We start from the raw sequence: 13452 nt of genomic DNA, 5'->3' as shown, positions 1-13452 counted from the left end.
ACATATAATTCAACCAGAGAGCACCCTTAGATCATGGGAAAGCACTTGAATCATTCCCACGGTGAATGGCTAGGCCCGCTACGCTATGAAACCACACACTATTGCAGAGACTTTGATATTACCGGCCACAATTGATATGGTGAAAACAATGTGTGGGGAGGCAGAGACACAGAAACTCAAATCAATACCTTTGTCAGAGAACACTGTTAAACGAAGAATTTATGTTCTGACTGAACGACTCAAAAACACCCCAGCTTATGCTCTCCAATTGAAGGTTAGCTGTGAGGGCCTGAGATGCCCATGCATTAATTGACTTTTGTTTTCTATACATGTCGGGGGATGCTATTCACGAGGACATATTGTTCTGAAACGGCATAGGGGATGTTCAGTGTGCTGCGTGGCTATATTGACGAAAAACAGATTCCATTTTGGTTCGAATGGTGGACTTTTGCACAGATGGGGCTCCATCTAAGGCGGGACGGCGGACAGGCCTCTGCAATCTATACTGAACAAAAATCTAAACGCAACATTTGAGAGAAATACGCTTTTTGTGCATATGGAAAATGTCTGGGATCTTTTATTTCAGCTCATGAAACATGGGACTAACACTTTACATGTTGCGTTTATATTTTTGTTCAGTGTAGTTATGAGTGTCTCCCTCTGCCATATGGACACATTATATGATACACCGAGAGCAACTGGGGGCAAAAGAGCAGATCACAGAACTCTGAGATACACTGAGTGCATAAAACATTAAGGACACCTGCTCTTTCCATGACATAGACTGACCAGGTGAATCCAGGTGAAAGCTATGATCCCTTATTGATGTCACTTGTTAAATCCACCTCAATCAGTGTAGATGAAGGGGAGGAGACAGGTTAAAGAAGGATTTTTAAGCCTTGAGACAATTGAGACATGGATTGTGTGTATGCAATTCAGAGAGTGAATAGGCAAGACAAAATATTTAAGTGCCTTTAAATGGGGTATGGTAGTAGGTGCCAGGCGCACCCTTTTGTGTCAAGAACTGCAATGCTCAACAGCTTCCAGTGTGTATCAAGAATGGTCCACCACCCAAAGGACATCCAGCAAACTTGACCCAACTGTGGGATGCATTGGAGTCAACATGGGCCAGCATTCCTGTGGAACGCTTTCAACACCTTGTAGAATCAACTCAATATTAGGAATATGTTCTTAATGTTTTGTACACTCAGTGTATATCCTAATACATACGGTATAACCACCTCAGGATTATAATATCTCACACCAGTAAAACCAGTAACCAGACCCACATGAGACGTGTATGTGTGCCATTCAGAGGGTGAATGGGCAAGACAATATTTAAGTGCTTTTGAATAGGATATGGTAGGGGGGGTGCAACTCAATATTAGGAAGGTGTCTGTAGTGTCGGTTATTCGTAGTTGTTACCGTCAATCAAGGAGTCTGCTTAGGCTGCATCGTGTTCAAAGGCCTTTATTAAAACCACGAGGTTACAGCATAAGTCTACAGACCCGCGGAGATCCGGAGAAGCAGTCCCAAATAAATCTCAGTGCTATCTGCCCCTCCGTCGTTGTTCCCCCCTTATATATAACCTCCCAAGATGTGGGTGGCTCCCTCTTCTGGCCAATCACCAGTCTCCCCTGGGGAGTCACCCTCCAAACGCCACATTTGAACTAAGATCATAAAACAACATTCTTTGTTCCAAAACAGTCATAATGTTAATACACCACATGTCCTTAATGTTTTGTATACTCAGTGTATTCTGCAGCAGGTAACTTTGATTGTAAACTACATCAAACCACATCCACTGCGCACGCCTGTTCGCAAAACTATGTGGGAATACCTGGGATAGGATGAAGTAATCCTTCTACCCCCCCTTACCCCACCCCCCAAAAAAAAAAACATATTGTAAAGTGGTTATCCCACTGGCTATAAGGTGAATGCACCAATTTGTAAGTCGCTCTGGATAAGAGCGTCTGCTAAATGACGTAAATGTAAAATGAGATATGGGATTAGAGTATGACAATGTTCTATTTCATACCAAAGTTTGGTGGTTATTGAGGGGGAATGTTGGAAAGATGTTTCGCACTGAGAGAGGAACTGTTGTCATTCACAATGGATATAAAAAAACAGACTTGGTTGACTTTCTGTGTAATGAAAATAAAATAACAGAAAACAGAATCACTAAGTGTCCCACACTGCTCACCTCCAACGCGTGGAAGAGCACTTTGGGACCTACTTCCCAATCCGTTTGACTGTGATCCTGGGTCAATTGACATGCGGGTAAGTGAAATCTAACAGCTGATCGAGCTGTCATGTGACCGAATGTTGCAGACAACGCATTTACGGGTCACTACAGAGGAGTTTTGGTTCCTGACTCAAAGGGAATAATCTGCCGTCTCCCTCTGAGAATTAATGCCGCATTCACAACACCTCGGAACAGGGAACTCGACTTCAGCGCGTTGAAGACAACTGGGAACTTGGAAACAAACGAGCTCCGACTGGGAAAAATAGATTTCAACGGTCATCCAACTCGAAATTCCAACTAGGGAAATTCGGGCCTCTTTCTAGATATCCGACTTTCCGACCTAAAGATCACTGACGTCATGATATGACCTAGTATTTTTCAGTTCCTAGTTGTCTTGAAAGCACAATGAAACTCATGGTAGCCTACCCTTTGCCAGCTCATAACTGTGTGAAGCTGGATTCAGTGCTCTCGTCTGCAATAAAACCAAATATCGATTTAGGTTGGATGTGACAGCAGAGATGAGGTGCGCACTGTCGACCACGCCCTCTGACTTTGAGAACCTCGGACGCGACGTGCATCAAGTACACCCATCTCATTAGTAGTGGTGAGATAAGAGCCATTATGTCAGACTAATTTGCAATTGACTGTTATAGCCCCACATTGAAAGTATGTGATCGTGAGTTGTGAAGACAATTAGAAATACTGTTAGAATGTTTTTCAATTGACTGCCACAGCCCCAAATAAAATTGGCTGTTAATTACATCATTTTTTCACATGGTTGGGTTCGCGAGAATTTTCAGACATCAGAATGGGTTCGTGGGCCAAAAAAGTTTGGGAACCCCTGGCCTACAGAGTTGCAGAAGTACGGAGAAGAAATAGAAGACGTCCAAGGGTTGTCTAATTCTCATACACACTCTAAAAAATGTCTGTGAACGTGACACATCTGTCTCTTATATAAGAGCAAATGTACTGCTTTCCTATCCTAGTGTTCAAGGTCATTTTCAATATTTTACATATTTATATGTACAGTACATTTAATGTTGCAGAGTTATCTTTAGGATGTCAGTGAGATGGATGGTAGGTGCAGTAGATGGTACACTCCTGAATCAGAATGTGTGGGTCAAAAAGGATTACAGTCCAAGTACACACTCTTAGAAAAAAAAGTCCCCATAGGAGAGCCCCTTGAAGAACCCTTTTTGGTTCCAGATAAAGTCTTTCTACCTGGAACCAAAAAGGTACCTGGAACCCTTTTTTCTGAGAGTGCAGAGTGCCTTGGGTGAAATATTGATGAGTGGGGCCTGTGGCTGGGGCTGTGACTGCATGTGCCCTACCAGACCCAGGGTGTTGGGGGTCTGGAGGCAGAGCATGTGTGCTGCCTACACCCCAGGCCCGCATCAATATTTCATGGCAACACACAGACGCGACATCATGATCTATTATTATCTCTTTGACCTCCCTGCATTGTCTTGTTCCTGGCACTTGTGTTCTCCTCAGACTGACATAAGCCACAGACACGGCTGAGAAGGAGTACAGGATTTATTGCATGGAGCTCAGGCACTATAGATTGCATACAGTACATGTATAAGTCATCATAATACAATGGAGTTATGTAAGTGTACTGAATAATTGCTATTACAGTATGTACTTATGCAGATAAAAACACCATGAATACATATCAGAATGGGTCAGAGGATGTATAATTCTTCAGATATCTCTACAGGGGCAACACGATACCCGCCTAACACATGATTTCTCCACATCACTGCAACAACAAAGCACTTAAAGTAAAATAGATTCATTCCATTTTGGGGTGGCCAAACTAAATACCCTTGTATATATAACAATAGATACTTAAGATTTATTTTAAACTGTGGCCACATAGTCTGCATGCAATATATATATACAGTGGGGAAAAAAAGTATTTAGTCAGCCACCAATTGTGCAAGTTCTCCCACTTAAAAAGATGAGAGAGGCCTGTAATTTTCATCATAGGTACACGTCAACTATGACAGACAAAATGAGGAAAAAAAATCCAGAAAATCACATTGTAGGATTTTTAATTAATTTATTTGCAAATTATGGTGGAAAATAAGTATTTGGTCAATAACAAAAGTTTCTCAATACTTTGTTATATACCCTTTGTTGGCAATGACACAGGTCAAACGTTTTCTGTAAGTCTTCACAAGGTTTTCACACACTGTTACTGGTATTTTGGCCCATTCCTCCATGCAGATCTCCTCTAGAGCAGTGATGTTTTGGGGCTGTCGCTGGGCAACACGGACTTTCAACTCCCTCCAAAGATTTTCTATGGGGTTGAGATCTGGAGACTCCAGGACCTTGAAATGCTTCTTACGAAGCCACTCCTTCGTTGCCCGGGCGGTGTGTTTGGGATCATTGTCATGCTGAAAGACCCAGCCACGTTTCATCTTCAATGCCCTTGCTGATGGAAGGAGGTTTTCACTCAAAATCTCACGATACATGGCCCCATTCATTCTTTCCTTTACACGGATCAGCCGTCCTGGTCCCTTTGCAGAAAAACAGCCCCAAAGTATGATGTTTTCACTCCCATGCTTCACAGTAGGTATGGTGTTCTTTGGATGCAACTCAGCATTCTTTGTCCTCCAAACACGACGAGTTGAGTTTTTACCAAAAAGTTATATTTTGGTTTCATCTGACCATATGACATTCTCCCAATCCTCTTCTGGATGCACTCTAGCAAACTTCAGACGGGCCTGGACATGTACTGGCTTAAGCAGGGGGACACGTCTAGCACTGCAGGATTTGAGTCCCTGGTGGCGTAGTGTGTTACTGATGGTAGGCTTTGTTACTTTGGTCCCAGCTCTCTGCAGGTCATTCACTAGGTCCCCCCCGTGTGGTTCTGGGATTTTTGCTCACCGTTCTTGTGATCATTTTGACCCCACGGGGTGAGATCTTGCGTGGAGCCCCAGATCGAGGGAGATTATCAGTGGTCTTGTATGTCTTCCATTTCCTAATAATTGCTCCCACAGTTGATTTCTTCAAACCAAGCTGCTTACCTATTGCAGATTCAGTCTTCCCAGCATGGTGCAGGTCTACAATTTTGTTTCTGGTGTCCTTTGACAGCTCTTTGGTCTTGGCCATAGTGGAGTTTGGAGTGTGACTGTTTGAGGTTGTGGACAGGTGTCTTTTATACTGATAACAAGTTCAAACAGGTGCCATTAATACAGGTAACGAGTGGAGGACAGAGGAGCCTCTTAAAGAAGAAGTTACAGGTCTGTGAGAGCCAGAAATCTTGCTTGTTTGTAGGTGACCAAATACTTATTTTCCACCATAATTTGCAAATAAATTCATAAAAAATCCTACAATGTGATTTTCTGGATTTTCTTTTCTCAATTTGTCTGTCATAGTTGACGTGTACCTATGATCAAAATTACAGGCCTCTCTCATCTTTTTAAGTGGGAGAACATGCACAATTGGTGGCTGACTAAATACTTTTTTTCCCCACTGTATATATATATATTATTCTTACATAACAATTGTGTAGCAATCTGCACACATATCTCTAGGTTATTTTCTTATTCATTTATCTGATAGATTGAATTCTACTGTGACATAATACTTTGATGGAGTTTACACATACGTTTCTAATTTCTATGAGCATTTAGGAGGGATATTTGTAACATGAACTGCTACAATATATATTTTCCTAAATCTGGAGGGATAACATGTCTCAATTTCAAATGTATGAAATGTGCTATATATAGCCAGTACAATAAAATAATAGAAATAACAAATATGATTCAGTTATCTGTCACAAAAAGTGATTTATACAATCAACAATGATAACTAATGATAATAATAGTAAAGTATCAATATAAGTATCCATATAAATCTTATGGTTGGTACCTACCAAAGCATAAATATTCACTGTTGTGTGCATACCTTTTATAGTGCATTGGATTACTGCAGTCCATTAGTGGGTGCTCTGTTTGAAAACACAAATCACAAGATTTTATGCCCCATTAAGTAATTCACCTCTGAGCTTGGCAGAGATCTTGTAGTTCAGGGGCTTCAGTGTTAACCCATAGGAGCAGTCTAAGGAGAGGTCCTGATTATTCTCAAAACTGCACTGGTGAATCAAAATAGCAGAAAATAAAAAAACCTCCACTTTGGCGATTTGTTCACCGATACATCGCCTCTTCCCTGCTGAGAATATCAACACACTGTTGGTCAGGTCCTTGTCAAGGGCACCATTTTCATCTAGGAACCGTGAGGGGTCAAAAAGATGTGGGTCCTTCCACTTTAAAGGGTTGTGGTTGACGGACCACTGGTTAATGAAGACCACCGTGTCTTTGGGGATGTGGAAGCCTTCGATGGTGACATCTGAGGTGGTGGAGTGTGGGATGGTGAGGGGTACAAAGCTGGTATAGCGCATGGTTTCATAGATAACAGCATCTAGGTAAGCCAGGCTGGCTTTGTCCTCAATACAGGGCAGCCTGTCACGGCCTACCACTTTGTCAATCTGCTCCTGCACTCTGGTTTGGATTGTGGGGTATTTTGCCAATAAAAGAAGCATCCAATGAAGGCAAGTGGACACAGTATCCAGTCCTGCACCAATCAGATCGGACACTGTCCCTTCTGTGTGGGCCTCCGTCAACCCGGTATCACTGCCTGCTTTGTCAATTACCTCAATAATGGCGTCACTCATGTCCCGGGTCACTTCAGGGTCAAACGTCTCCCTGTGCTCCACCACCTTGTCTCTCACAAAGGTGAAAAACTCTTTATTGAGGTCTTTGAAGCTCTGGTAGACTCTGCGGACAGGATTTGGGAAATATTGAAGCCAGGGCATGACATCCACCAAGCTGCCAGCCCCCACCGTCTCTCCAAACTTGTCCACGCTGCCCAGAAGGGTTCTAAACTCCATGTCATCATGTCCATAACGCTTTCCAAAGCACAGGGCACAGATTACATTAGCAGCAGCTACTGTCAGTTCATGAGCAGGGTTGAAAAACTGTCCCTCAGCACTGAGTTTGAGGAAAGCTTCAATTAGCTCAGTGGCCTCTGCCACAATGTGCTGTTCAAATGCTTTTTTGGTCTGACTGTTGGCAGAGTAGAAAGCTCTAATGGTGGCCAGAGCGATCTTCCGGTGGGTCCTCCACTGTTTGCTGTAGTTAGAGAATGTCATGCTGTTACCACCTGACACAGACTGAAAAGACACAAAGTTGGGTCTGCCTGCAAACTCTGTGCTGTGTTGAACCAAGGCTTCTCGTATTGCTGTGTCTCCATTGAGCACCACTATGTTGTTGCAGCCCAGTCGTATCTGATACACATTGCCGTACTTCTTTGCCAGCTTGGAGAAGGTGATATGAGGCATCTTCCCCAGCTGCATGGCATTGCCCACCACCGGCCAGGCAAAGGGTCCTGGCAGCCTTCTCTTGAGTCTGAGATTCCTGACCCACAGACAGGCTTCTAGACAGAAGAGGAAAACAAAGGAGGCAACCAGAGCTGGCTGGACCTGTCCACTCCACTCCCTGATGATGCTGCTGCCCTTCACCCCAAACTCTGTGTCCAGCAGTGCCATGGTGCTGAGATGTTCTAATTCTGGTGCCCAATCCTTCAAATTCTGAGAGAGATCCCACTTTTCTTTGTTGAACGTTATTCCTGGTAACCGGATATTTAAAATGGGTCCTTCTCCCCACCTCAATTCCAAATAAACAGAATAAAAATGTTGTCTGTTTTTAAGTATGGTCAGTCCTACATTATCATCTGAAAATGTATAAAATGAATCAAGACATCGAAGAAGGTTTTCAGCGCCACTTACACACTACTGTGTCTGTCTCCTCCTCCTCCGTGCTGGTTTGTGAACAGGCTCGATCAGGTTGAGTGGTTAGCAGTAGTGCAGTCGGTGTCCGTCTTCAGATGACCACATTAGAGGAATGCAGATTTCAGCCTTGACACTCTCCCTTATATCTGCTCAGTGGGAGGGTTCAGGGACTTAAAACTCCTATTCATTTTTTTTTTTTGTGCCGAGGTGCTCATTCCAGCGGAGTCTTTCTTATACCTAACACTCAATGCCACGGTGAGACAAAGAGGAAAGCAGCAACCAGTCAGGCCTGCCAGCCAAGGACTAAAACAGAAGGAGTTTAGATTTAGCGGGCCAGAGGGTCTAAAAGACTGGGCTGCACTACCTTTAAACACAATACAGGTACCCCAGGGGAGAATTTTAGAACATGGTGTAGTAGTTAGGGTTCAACATTTCAGTCACACAGACCACCATAGCTAAACTCACCATAGCTAATCTCAGGGGACACTGATTGGTCCGGTTATATTCTAGATTATGAAAATCGCTTGATTGCCTCTTTATAGGAGCGATTCCAGACTGAAATACAGCGTATATAAAGCAAAAGTCTCAGTGAAGTACCCAGGCTAAGGCAGGACTACTTGTAACTTCGGAAGGAGCTTTCTTCTGTCGATTGTAAACTAATGTATGCATTTTTTATGACATTATTTTATTTTTGTTAATCTGTTATTTTCAGCCTATGCTCTGTTAACTCTAAACACCACTAGGAATAGAATCCAAGATATGACCACGAAAGCTCTGGGTTTTGGATCTGGACACAGACAGATACACACTGTACAATACACTTTTATATGTTCTATAAAAGTATATACAGTATTTACCAGAGTTTTTCTTAGCATAATGGTCATTTTATAAATAGTAAATGAGATAATGTAGCTCTTAGGCTGGTGGCTATATCAAAATAGTTTAAAAATGAATTCAAAACAGGGACCTCTGGCAATAACACTAGTAATAAGGCTGTTCAGAGAAACAAATAACCTTTAAAAAGTAGACCTACTTGGGTTTCAATGCTATTCAGCAGCAATTTAACTACTATGGAATTCTGTACTCTAATGGACCAGTGATAGTTATGCTGCAAGGAGAGATTCTTCACTTGTATCATGTATTGTTGCTAAACCAGATCACAATTCAAATACATTTTATAATAATAAATAAATATTTAAATAAATAAATAAATAGTTAAATAGTTAGGTGGGTGCTTATATTTGTCAGACTTCACACGTGTACAAGTTTGTATTATACACATGTTGTACATTGTATTGTATTTGCATATCCCAACACTCCGTTATCAATGGCGACCCTGGAGCAATTAGGGTTAAGTGCCTTGCTCAAGGGCACATAGACAGATTTTTCACCTTGTCGGCTCGGCAATTCAAACAAACAACCTTTCAGGTTACTGGCCCAACGCTCTAAACGCTAGGTTACCTGCCACCTGATGTGTTTCTGACAGTTTTGATTAGAGAAAACATGCAGGACTGGTGTAGATTAGCTGTAAAACATGATGAATGTTAACAGTGTTAAAGACTTGTTTACAGTTTTATTATATGTTATCACATGTTTATTGTATTTTAAAATGTACCCTAGAGTGTGTATTTCCATAACGATCTTTATTTTGTCATATGTTATGCACCAGCTCATATTCATTGCACTGTACATGGAGTGTGTTACTACAAAGAACAACACATTGCAATGGACAGGAGATTGCACTCCTTCCAATTATGAGATGCTTAATGGGTTAACCAATGACAAACAAGAGAGAAGCAGAATCAGTCACTATCAACCCCTGACTGTTTTAAACGTTGCTTTATTCATTCCAGATATAGCTTATTTTTCAATCGTATATATATATATATATATATATATATATATATATATATTTTTTTTAAATAACAACACAGTATTTTCTATGATGAATCCTTGCCTGGACATTCAACACATGCTGTAGTTGAGTTTCTTGGTTTGAGAGAGGCAGAGATTCTGAACACTATTTCATAAATTCCTGAATACGTGCTCTTTGACAAAGGTGAAATGACATCCATATAGATTTCAGACCCTTGAGGTGTAAACAGACATGCGTTTGTTTAAATACATAAAGACTTGAAAACTCCATTGATTTGTGTAGTAGTATTGTATTTAGTGACAGTTGGTTTGGATAGAAAGGGATGGGTTGTGTAGCTGGAGTGCCTGTTCAGTAGATTTCTAAGGAGATCATTGCAGTCAGTGTCTGGAGTTGGTCATCTCTCATGTGTTCATCAGCATTATCAATCCCACACTTCTAGACTGCAGTAGAAACCCACCTCTCCATTGAAACACCTCCAAACTTTATTGGGGACACTGAGCTTGAAGTTACACAGAGGCGACAATGCTGTTATCTCTGAATTGTCTTCACACTGTAGGCTATGGCAAATACATAACTTGATTTTCCCTTTAGCAGTTCATCAGCATCTGTTATCTTCTGACAGTATTTCAATGTGTTCATATGCATGGTGTACAGTAGATAGTGGTTTGGATTATAATACAAATATTGTTCATACCTGAAATATATCTATACAAATATTTTGTGACTGCTTTATGTGAAAAGGTTAACTACATTGATACATCACCATCTTGATGAGAGGAATCCAAAAAGTCCTCAAGGCAACAAACTATGGTCCCTCAGGTGTGACTACAACATTCACAAACACTCACAAGCATATTATACTGTGATATGACTTTCCATTGACTGTTGAGTGATATTCAAGTTTCATGCACATATTTTCATACGTTAACATGCTGAATACTGTATATGAAGTACGCTCAAAACTCAAAATCTATATAAAACAAAAGTATACTGCCTTAAAGAATATGATCAACTACATAGTTTGAGAACTTGTTCAACTTCATTGACCCCATGACCCGACCCCTGGCCCCCAACACAGGAGATTCATCTCTGCCTAGCAAACTTTCCATTACTGTAATCATACTTTCAATTCTGTATCAACAACATTGCAAACATATTAAATTGTGTTCAGATATTAAATATTAAATATTAAATATTACAGTCCTCAACAACAGCATTCAGTGCAGGTTTGCTTATACTCACTGTAAAATGTAATTGATTGGCAAAGTTGTCGTTTTGCTGGCCTTGAGTCACAATATTGGGATGAGATTTTTATGCAGGTGATACCAGACCGAGCAGCTTCCCCCTGAGCTTGGTTGTGATGGTGTAGTGTAGGGGCTTCAGTGTGAGCCCATAGGAACAGTCAAGGGTCAGGGCCTCTGATGGGTTGCTCTCAAAGGTACACTGGTGAAACAAGATGGCTGTAAATAAAAATATTTCCACCTTGGCAATCTGGTTGCCAATACATCGCCTCTTACCAGTGGAGAAGATCATGACGCTGTTAGTTAGGTCCTTGTCAAGGGCACCATTTTCATAGAGGAACCGTGAGGGGTCAAAGAGATGTGGGTCCTTCCACTTTAAAGGGTTGTGGTTGACGGACCACTGGTTGATGAAGACCACTGTGTCTTTGGGGATGTGGAAGCCTTCGATGGTGACATCTGAGGTGGTGGAGTGTGGGATGGTGAGGGGTACAAAGCTGGTATAGCGCATGGTCTCATATATAACGGCATCTAGGTAAGCCAGGCTGGCTTTGTCCTCAATACAGGGCAGCCTGTCACGGCCTACCACTTTGTCAATCTGCTCCTGCAGCTTGGTTTGAATGTTGGGGTATTTGATCAAAAGCAGCAGAATCCATTGTAAAACGGTTGACATTGTGTCTTGGCCGGCTCCAATGAGGTCTGTGACTGTTCCTTCAACAAAGTCTTCAGCCAGTCCACTGTCCTTTCTGTGCTCAATCGCGTTAATGATAGCATCACTCATGTCACGCGTCACGTCAGGGTTGAAGGTTTCTCTGTGCTGCATCACTTTATCTTTCACAAAGGCAAAAAACTCTTCATTTATATGTTTGAAATCCTGGTAGACGCTGCGGACAGGATTTGGGAAATTCTGAAGCCAGGGCATGACATCCACTAAGCTGCCAGCCCCCACCGTCTCTCCAAACTTGTCCATTCTGCCTAGGAGAGTTCTAAACTCAATGTCATCATGGCCATAACGTTTTCCAAAGCACAGTGCACATATTACATTTGCAGCAGCTACTGTAAATTCATGAGAGGGATTAAAATATTGTTCATCTGCACTCATTCTCAGAAATACCTGCACAAGATCCATACATTCTCCCAAAACGTGCTGCTCAAATGCTTTCTTGGTCTGGCTGTTGGCAGAGGAAAAAGCTCTAATGGTAGATTGTGCAATTCTCCTGTGCATTTTCCACTGTTTGCTGTAGTTAGTGAATGTCAAGCTCCTGCCTCCTGAAATCATCCGAAAAGACACAAAGTTTGGTCTGCCTGCAAACTCTGTGCTGTGTTGAACCAAGGCTTCTCGTATTGCTGTGTCTCCATTGAGCACCACTATGTTGTTGCAGCCCAGTCGTATCTGATACACGTTGCCGTACTTCTTTGCCAGCTTGGAGAAGGTGATATGAGGCATCTGCCCCAGCTGCATGGCATTGCCCACCACCGGCCAGGCAAAGGGTCCTGGCAGCCTTCTCTTGAGTCTGAGATTCCTGACCCACAGACAGGCTTCTAGACAGAAGAGGAAAACAAAGGAGGCAACCAGAGCTGGCTGGACCTGTCCACTCCACTCCCTGATGATGCTGCTACCCTTCACCCCAAACTCTGTGTCCAGCAGTGCCATGGCTATGGATTATCGGAACACCTATTCCTGGAGACAGATATTGTGAATGGAAAAAAACACTACAAAAAAGTTCACAGCTTTAGTCCAGCACTCACTTTTTTTGTAAAAATCAAAAATAGAATAATAATGTTCAAAAGGGATTTTGTGATGTACAATGAAATGAATTAATCAATTAAACAAGTTCAGTTAGTTTAAAGTCCCAAGTATCCTTCTGAGACCATGGTGACAGTCTCAGTACATTTTGGGAAGCTTGGTGAGTTATGGTGAAGTTTTTTTTCTCTAGTCACTTGTTTCAGCAAGATTTAAGACTTTAGTGACTAGTTTTGCTTCAGCACGGTGTCTTATATGTTTGCAGTCGGTGGGTAGGGCTGAGCATTATTTTCATACTCCTCCCATTGTGGTAGCCCTATATATATTATCGTTCTGCTGTTGGACCTCGACGCGCGCTACGCACTGGAAACAAAACCGCGCAGAGACCTCTGTAAGTTTAGGAGGAAAGTGACAATTACTTTACAAACTCGAATAGTAACAGTGCTATCCCATGTTAAATGGTTATACTTTCTTAAATTGGTTGTTATAATTTGAAGATTCAAGAAAAGCGTATAGCATATGGTTTGTTTCTCTTTCTGATTTTAG

At 41.9% G+C, this 13452-nt stretch overlaps 2 protein-coding genes across 2 annotated transcripts; both read right to left on the bottom strand.

The window, feature by feature from the left end:
- Positions 1-5697: 5697 nt before the first annotated feature.
- On the bottom strand, positions 5698-8137 carry LOC121544951 (cytochrome P450 1B1-like). The gene has a single exon (XM_041855218.1). The coding sequence runs from the start codon at positions 7803-7805 to the stop codon at positions 6237-6239; it is 1569 nt and encodes a 522-aa protein (XP_041711152.1). The 5' UTR covers positions 7806-8137; the 3' UTR covers positions 5698-6236.
- Positions 8138-10388: 2251 nt separating this feature from the next.
- LOC121544950 (cytochrome P450 1B1-like) lies at positions 10389-13106 on the bottom strand. Its single transcript, XM_041855217.1, has one exon. The coding sequence runs from the start codon at positions 12814-12816 to the stop codon at positions 11236-11238; it is 1581 nt and encodes a 526-aa protein (XP_041711151.1). The 5' UTR covers positions 12817-13106; the 3' UTR covers positions 10389-11235.
- Between the last annotated feature and the right edge of the window lie 346 nt (positions 13107-13452).

Source organism: Coregonus clupeaformis, chromosome 29 (assembly GCF_020615455.1).
Source record: "Coregonus clupeaformis isolate EN_2021a chromosome 29, ASM2061545v1, whole genome shotgun sequence".
In the NCBI taxonomy this organism is placed as follows: domain Eukaryota; kingdom Metazoa; phylum Chordata; class Actinopteri; order Salmoniformes; family Salmonidae; genus Coregonus; species Coregonus clupeaformis.
Note: the sequence above shows the minus strand (reverse complement) of the source record. Positions and strands in the feature narration are given on the sequence as shown.